At 48.7% G+C, this 8,353-nt stretch overlaps 3 protein-coding genes across 3 annotated transcripts; 1 reads left to right on the top strand and 2 right to left on the bottom strand.

The window, feature by feature from the left end:
- Positions 1-261: 261 nt before the first annotated feature.
- On the top strand, positions 262-2,242 carry F5147DRAFT_843119 (CHAT domain-containing protein; the record flags this gene model as incomplete). Its single annotated transcript, XM_041444431.1, has 2 exons — positions 262-535; positions 602-2,242. The coding sequence occupies 2 exons, from the start codon at positions 262-264 to the stop codon at positions 1,981-1,983; spliced, it is 1,656 nt and encodes a 551-aa protein (XP_041284008.1). The 3' UTR covers positions 1,984-2,242.
- A 1,156-nt stretch (positions 2,243-3,398) lies between these two features.
- F5147DRAFT_784977 (uncharacterized protein) lies at positions 3,399-4,124 on the bottom strand (the record flags this gene model as incomplete). The annotated part of the gene is made up of 1 exon (XM_041442888.1): positions 3,399-4,124. The coding sequence occupies one exon, from the start codon at positions 4,122-4,124 to the stop codon at positions 3,399-3,401; it is 726 nt and encodes a 241-aa protein (XP_041284007.1).
- A 2,913-nt stretch (positions 4,125-7,037) lies between these two features.
- On the bottom strand, positions 7,038-8,051 carry F5147DRAFT_661808 (uncharacterized protein; the record flags this gene model as incomplete). The annotated part of the gene is made up of 1 exon (XM_041434731.1): positions 7,038-8,051. One exon carries the CDS (start codon positions 8,049-8,051, stop codon positions 7,038-7,040), a length of 1,014 nt encoding a protein of 337 aa, XP_041284006.1.
- Between the last annotated feature and the right edge of the window lie 302 nt (positions 8,052-8,353).

The raw sequence follows: 8,353 nt of genomic DNA, 5'->3' as shown, positions 1-8,353 counted from the left end.
CCGAACGATGAGGTCGATCAAGGTAGACTTAGTCGCGATGAGCAACTAAGAAAAGATACTAGAGACTGAAGCCAAAGGGGCGTTCAGAGGGAAGTATGTTCCAGGGAAGATTGAGTAGATTCAAGTTAGAGAATCTAGTACAGGGTGACCAACTACTTATACTAAGTGGAGAGGGTTAAGGGCAAGGTTACCGCACAGTAGGTAAGGGTAAAGGGGAAACAAGAATGGTATAGGTGCGTTGGCAACAGAGCCGGATTAGTGATGGATGGTCGAATGTGGAATGAGACCGAGAAACGTTGGAACGGACCAACGGTAAGAATACAACGTGCGGGAATCCGCAGTCGGAAGGAACAGAAAGGGAAAGCCACATTGGTGGCACGAGTCAGACCGAGTCATAGGTGCAGGACCACATTGGTGGTCGAATCATTGGAGGAACGTGCGTGCACGTGCATAGAGGCGGACAATGCGAGGGACGGGAACGGTCCCGAGGATCCAGTCAACGGAAAGTTGGTAAAGGAGGACGAGCCGGTAGATGGTGAGGGCGAGGATGAAGGGAAAATGATAGGGGGGCCACGTGACCGATGTTACTTGTAACATGCAGTTGAACTTCTGGAGCAGGGTTGTGGCCAGCAGTGGTCGCTGGCCTCTCGACTCAGGACTCCAGTTGAAGACCTCGAGTCAGCAAATCCAACACTGGCGCACAATTACTTGGAGCTGAGCAAACTCGTTTCCAATGCAGCCCAGAGTTCTGCAATGATCACTGACAGAGCTGCCACTGATCAGGAGGAAATAGAGTATAGAATACTTACAAGGCAATGGGAAGCTGCGGTGGCCGAGATACGCAATCTTCCTGCATTTTCGCGATTCCTGCTTCCACCTTCGTATGAAGACCTCCAAGCCGCAGCGTGCCAGGGCCCAGTCATCATCCTCATTGCCAGTCAATACTCGTGCAGCGCCATTATCGTCCCGACGTCAGGAGACCCCCATCATGTTCCTTTGCCATCCATCGCTCTCGCAGATCTGAGTATTCTCAAGGATCGCTTCACCAGGGCAATACGAGATTCATCTCGGATGAACCCAGAAGAGTCGAGGACAGATCTAATAGTGCTCTTGCGGATAATATGGGACCAGATCATGCTGCCCATTGTCGACGTACTTGAGCACGTCCTCAAACTACAGCGCCGCTCTCGAATCTGGCTGTGTCTGACTGCAGCTTTCACGTCCATTCCTCTCCATGCAGCTCACCCATTTCAAACAAAGGCGGATCGTTCTGGCAAGGAGCCATGCCTGGAGGATCTCTACATCTGCTCTTACATGCCGACACTTTCGGCTCTGATCAGATCTAGACAGTTGATAAAGAAACGCAGTGTGCCACCGTCCTTTGTGGCAATCAGACAGGGTCAACCGGGTGCAGGGAAAGGCAAGGCACTATTGGCAGTCGACAACGAGCTTGAGCTTGTCCATAAGCTCGTGCCTGCGATGGCCAACCGCACCACTATTTCTGGCGACGCAGCCACACGAGCAGGTGCACTCGAAGCCTTGCAGCAGAACACCTGGGTGCACCTCGCTTGTCATGGCAAGCAGGATCCTACGCAGCCTTACGATTCGCATTTCGTCATGAAAGATGAACATCTGATGCTGCTCGATATTATGGAGAATCATATTCCGCAGGCCGAGTTCGTGTTCTTATCAGCTTGTCACACAGCTGTAGGCGATGAGGAGACACCGGACGAAGTGATTCACCTTGCAGCTGGTCTTCAGTTTTCAGGGTTCAAGAGCGTCGTTGGCACGCTGTGGGAGGTCGACGATGCTGTTGCAAAACACGTTGTCAAAGCTTTTTACGGGTATATGATTGGAGATTTGAAGAAAGGTGGTGTCATGGACTGCACGAGGGCAGCCTGGGCACTGAACTGTGCTACGCACGCGGTGAAGACGAAAGTGCCGCTGGAGCAGAGGATGGTTTTTGTTCATATTGGTGTGTAGTTCTACATCGTATTACTACTGTCGTCTGGTACACATTCACGAGTTGTTGATCTTTCATCTCGTTGGTGTACCTGGTCTCTACTTTCTTTGCATCCCGTCTTATACTATTGTCAACTCTTGGAAGCATTTTTTGTAATTTCATTCATTGCTTGAATATTTGAAGTTCTTGAGAACCAGTTTGTTACTTGTTTTTGCATCAGCAAGTTCCACACCCACCTACTTACCACAGAGGATGTGTATGTATATTTTGTTGCTGGGGGTATGTAGTCTACGATGCACGGCAGACTACAGACACTTGCGGAGGAAGTTGGCCATGTCGAATTTTGCTGGTACCTCAGTGATATGATGTTATATATCGTGTCCAAAAAAGAGCCCAATCCAAAAAGTAGTCAGACTAAAGCTGCTTGCTTACTTTCACCAAGTCTCGTCGTACATCCAGGCGACTCGAATTCAATCATCATGTCGATGCGTTCTTGAGGAACAAACTAGCTATACTGGTAGGGCATTAACGATACATCAATCAAGAACATATTCGACTGTCTGGACATTCAGACATCATGAAATATTGTGCGAAGTATCATCAGAAGGAATATAATGGATTATTTGAGAGATGATACTTACATCCCTGCAGTCCAAGACTACCAATGCATTCCACTTGATCGCAAGATAAGCCACCGTCAGTGATGTATCGCGGCCTTCGGATGGTACTTACTGAAACTAGTTTGAGGGCAAGGTATGGGATATCATTCGCCCGAACACCAAGCATCGGGCGCTTGAGCATGTTGCAGATCGCATGAGCGACCTTCTTTTTCCCTGTTCCTACATCAGGAAAAACCGGAAATCTTGGGAGCCCTATATAGCTGCCCTTCAAGCTATATAGGCACTGTAGTGCTATGTAGGTACCCTTCAAGCTATATAGGCACTGTAGCGCTATGTAGGTACCCTTCAAGCTATATAGGCACTGTAGTGCTATGTAGGTCCCCTTCAAGCTACAGGAGTTCATCAGTAAAAAGTCAAGTTTGTCGTAGCCCTGGTGATGGCTATATAGAGCCATATAGCCACCATAGCACTATATAGCTGCAACCTCTGCTACATACTTCTACAGTAATCATGAACCGTGTGATGATTGACTTGATGGAATTTTCGCAATATTATCATATTGCATTGGTATATATTGCTATTATTGTAAGAATACACATGTAGTCTTGTAGCCTAGTTGTAACAATAGTGGCGTTCAAAGTAATTTCCTGAAAACTCGGTAAGCTCGGTAAGCTCCATGAAACGTCGGCAAACTTTGATTAAGAATTCAAAGAAATGTTGACATGAGTGCGGCTTAGGTCGGCATCACAGTCGGACTTCAGAACAAGACTTAGTGGTAAAAAATGCGGTCAAACATCATGATGAAATAGCAATAGTTATATACATGTAATGTACACAAAAGCTATTCGACGTGATAAGGGTGCAAGACAAAAGGTGCAAGGCAAAGGGCGCAGGATGAAGGTGTGAGACAAAGGGACAGGACGAAGGTGCAGGACGAAGGTGAGAAGTGGATTAAGGCTTGTTGCGGTAGCAGAAGCAGGCACTGTCGCAGTTGCAGTATGTTTCGCGCTCGCAGCAGCAGAGTGCTTGAGAGCAGGTGCTGAGGGAGCAGCAGACGAGGGACTCTTCACACTCCCAGAAGCACGCCGTCCAGCTTTACCAGTCTTCTTAGTGGCAGACATTTGTACAGTTAGTACAGGACAGTTTGTGGGCATCTTGCTGGAATGGTCCTTGCCACGAGTACGCGGGTGCAATTGAGCGTGAGTATGAGAGTGAGAAGGAACTTGCGGGACTGGGAACAGATCAGGAGTAGATGGCTGTGGTTGCTGCTGCTGACGAGAATCGCTCATGAGAATGTCTTGTTCAGCAGAAGCAGACCCGCCAAGGAGGGACTCGCCCTCAGGTTGGGTGGGGACATTATTACTGTTGCTGTTGCCATCCTCCTTTGTATCGTCTAGTTGCTCGATGGGGGCGTCAGCCATTTGGTCGTCTTCGCCGTCGTACTCCTCACCTAAAAGTTCATCTAGGGGAAGTTTGATAGTGGGACGGTAAATGCTAAAACCAGTTGTGCAGCCCCCGCTAACACCTTCCCAGTAGCTCATGGGGTTAGATAAGGTGGGGGTAGAGTAGAGTAGAGCAGTTGGGCCGAACGAAGTACTAAAGATGGGAGGGAAGTGGAGTTTTTCTTACAAGGGGTGCAGGACGAAGGTGTGGGGCGCAAACGATGGTGTGCGACGAGGGTGCGCTGTGAGGGTGCGAGACAAAGGTGCAGGCAGTGGATGTCAGGCGTGTAGAGTGTTGTCGCTGTGCTCGTCATTGAGCGGAAGAGCCGCCAACTAAAATTGAATCTCTGCTTGAAAATGTTGCCATTTCCGGCAACAGTGTCCCCTATCGATGCAGGTGATAAGCTTATCTCTCTCCTGATCCCCAGATGCCTCGTCTCTCTATGTGCAATCAGCTGCTTGAGCAACTGGATGAGGCTGAACTAGCCTTAGCCAAGGCCAGGCTAGAGCGTACTCGCATTACCCTTAATGATCTCTATGATTCCGACTCCTCTGACTCTGATTCTGATTTTGATTCTGATTCTGATCTTGGCCTTGATCTGATGGTCACTCCTCCATCTCCTCTTACCCCACAATTATCCGACCTTTCAGATTCTTCTTCCAGTGATGGATCTGACGGCTTCACTACCCATTACAACCGCCTTCATGATACCATCACAGCTCTTCGCAATGAGGTCACTAGGGCCCGTGTTCTTCATAAACCGGATGCACCTCCTATGCGAGCCCCCCAGATTCAGCTCCTTCATGACTTTGGGCACTCTCGGCACCACCTCTTCCACAAGAAATTACGCGTGAATCCTGACATCTTCAATGATATCCTCGATCAAATTTCTGATCACCCTATTTTCACTAACCGGTCAAACAACCCTCAACTTCCCATTGCCATTCAACTGGCTATATTTCTCAACCATGCTGGCCATTATGGCAACACTATCTCACCAGATGATGTGGGCCAATGAGCTGGTGTCAGTGTTGGATTGGTAATCAATTGCAGTAACTGTGTGATGATTGCCCTCCTTGATCAGCATGACACATTCATCCATTTCCCTGCTCCTGACTCTGAGGATGCTGAGCGTGCTCGGCAATATGTTGAGGCCAAGTCTTGCCCAGAGTGGAGAAATGGTATCCTTGCAATTGATGGCTCCGCTATTAATTTGTATGAAAAACCTGGTCTTTATGGTGAGGCATTTTATGACAGGAAGTCTAACTATTCCCTCAACTGTCAGGTATTTTCTCTCTCTTATTCTAACGGTTAGAAACTATTGAAAAATCCAGGCAATCATTATGCCCCATAATCTCCTCATTGCCGACTATTCACTTGGTCACCCTGGAAGTACACATGATGCTTATGCCTTCAAATCTACTTGTGTTTACCAGGAACATGACACGCTTCTTCCTGATGACCATTGGATTTGGGCTGATAGTGCATATCCACTTGAGAAGTGGTGTATTCCACCTTTCAAGAAGCCTCGGAATGGCAGGTTGACAAGGGACCAGAAGACCTTCAATATTCACCTATCTAGGGTATCTTCTAATTTTTCTGCTGATTTTTTGGAATTTTTACTGATTTTCATTGATTTTAATTCATCTAGGTCCGTGTCCGCGTTGAGCACACATTCGCTGCTTTGAAGGGGCGTTTTCAGTCTCTTAAGGAGCTTCGTCACCCTATGCAGACCCAGAAAGACCTCCAGATTACTCTGCATTGGGTTAGGTGTTGCCTTATCCTTCACAACATGATCATCAAATTTGAAGAGAAACGCAACAAACCTACAACCAGATGGGCCATTCAAGAAGGGAAACATACTCTGCATCCAGAATATGAAGGACCAGATGGTAATGAAGTGGTGGGTGATAGCTCATATGCAGGCACTCCTGGTCAAGCACACAGGGCCAGGTTGATGGATCAATTGTTTGACAGTCCTCACTCAGATGCTCAGCATAGGCAAGGATAAGTTGAAACAGGTATAGCTTTGACATAAAAATGTACTACATACATGCTAGTAAGTAGGTTGTAGGATTATCAAATAGCGGTGAACAAATGACAACATGTAGCAAAAAGAAACGGCGAAAAAAAAAAACATATGACGAAGTGCACTGTAGCACTGGAGCTCGTGCTGAGCAATTATTCTCTTATTTCTCGATACACGTCCAATGCCCGTTACGCACTAATGTAACCCAACGCTAACCCGACACTTTGACTAGCGGACCCGACATTTCGGCCGCATCGGACCCAATATTTTCCCATGCTCCTGTCCTATCCGTGTCCCGTCTTGTCTTGCTAGCCCCACTAGGTGAGTAGTTGATTATTTCACACATTACTCACGTCGTAGCAAGCGCTATTACATGTTTTCCCATCATCCGCAGCGCCTCGTGTTAGTTTACATGTACTTTGGACCTGAAATCGTCGGCCGCTACTTTCGCCTATAGGGTTCCGGATTTCTACGTACTTATATATATATTGGACTGACTACGAGTATTTTCATTATCCAAGTAGTAGGGAGCCGATCCCCGATACTTAGTGGTCAAACCCGATATTTCGTAGTTATTAGTTGACATTGCAAATATTACCGCTCTTTCTATCCGAAATACCCGCCGTTATCATATATCTGCATACCACTCGCTTTCCCGACATTCGCTATCACCCTTCCCGCTAACCCGCTAAACCCGCACCCAAAACCCGCTAACCCAAAACCCAAAAACATCGGACCCGACACTTTGGCATCGGACATCATAGATATACCTTCGGACTTTGTTTCCTGCGCTCGGACTTTTGACCGTTTTATCATTTCACTAACTACAGACCAATCCAATAGCTAACCCCTCGGGTCGAACGCACTTTTCTTGCAAGTATAAGCAGACTAGGCTGTGCACAACCACAACATTTTTATATTGCTGGCTACTTACTTTGTGTAGTGCCCAGCAATTGTTGTATCTCTACAGTGCGCAGGAACATCATGGCTTGTTGATCTTGGCATATTCAATGTGCAAGAGCATCACCTGCCTCTCTAACTCAAGAGCCTTCGCATCCGCTTCCCGCAAACAAATCTCCTGGTCCTTGCTCTCCTGCAGCCGTTGATGGACGAGCGCGGCGTCCGCGCGCTTGTGGGCACGCTCCTCGCGTATGAAATGGTGCTCCTTGTCTTGGCGATTGGCATTGAGCTTGACCATCAGGCGCTCGTTCTTGAGCTGGTATAAGGTGAGCTTCTCGGAGTGCACACTCTCTAAGTCGTCATTCAACATCTCAACTTGTTGCTGAACCTCCGTTCGGAGATGCTTCTTCACCGACTCCCTGCTGCTCGGTCTCTCGGAGAGTGACGTTTGGGATGTCGGAGACGCCTGCCGAGGGGAGGATGGATTGGACCGTTGCAACAAAGCCTTCGATGAAGAGGTGGGGGAAGAAGTGCTGTCGCGCATGATGACGTGATTGACGTGGGACTTGAATGAGCTGCGACTGTCGTGGTTGGAGGTGCGGGGAGGGGGTGCCTTGGGAGGCGACGGAGTGGGAGAGGAAGGTAGCTGCCGCTTCTTTCCGTGCACCTTTTTCGATCTGGGCGGGCTGTCCAAATTATATACATTCTCCTCGTCATGACGAACTTCGTCCATGTTGTCCATACAAAGGTCCCCCATACCATGAGCAAGGGGGCCATCATCGAAAGGTGGGTCATAATCAGATCCCAGGGGGGCCGGAGAATAATCTTCACGGCCGAATGACCGGCTACTGGGAGGAAGGGGTGTATGGCTGAAGTGGAGGGGGGAGCTTGTCATGCTGCCTGCACAGTTGCTTGCGGGAGCTTGAGAAAAGCCCTGTTGTGGGGAGGAGCCAGCGCCGCTGGCTCCCTGAGCATATTGAGGGGAGTGGTTTGGTTCCAGGGGGGGTAGCAGGACGACTTCAGGGAAGAGGCACATAAGGTGTTTGCACAGGGGAGTCAGCTGAGCTGCCTCCAACACTTGGAGGAGGGCGGGCATAGTCCGTTTGTTGGACGTGAGTGTTGTCACCTGCGCGTGAGGTAGAAGGACCCGAGGGACGAACCATGTACTCGAGCTGCGGGGAACCAGCACTGCCTATGGCAGGGTTAGGGATAATTATGTTGAGTTGCGGATGGGTGCCTGAAGGAGGGTTCCGTGAACCTCCCGCAGGACAAGTTAGCGCGAATAGGTCACCAGCGTGTCAGGCAACCTGGTTTCGATGAGCTTATTTTGGCAGAAAATGAGGGGTTGGATCCCCATATCTGGTAGAGGTCATTGTACCATGGAAATTCTTTCTCGAT

Source organism: Suillus discolor, assembly GCF_016758755.1.
Source record: "Suillus discolor strain FC423 chromosome Unknown F5147scaffold_733, whole genome shotgun sequence".
Taxonomy (NCBI): Eukaryota; Fungi; Basidiomycota; class Agaricomycetes; order Boletales; family Suillaceae; genus Suillus; species Suillus discolor.
The sequence above is the reverse complement of the archived record's forward strand: the minus strand, read 5'-3'. Positions and strand labels throughout refer to the sequence as shown.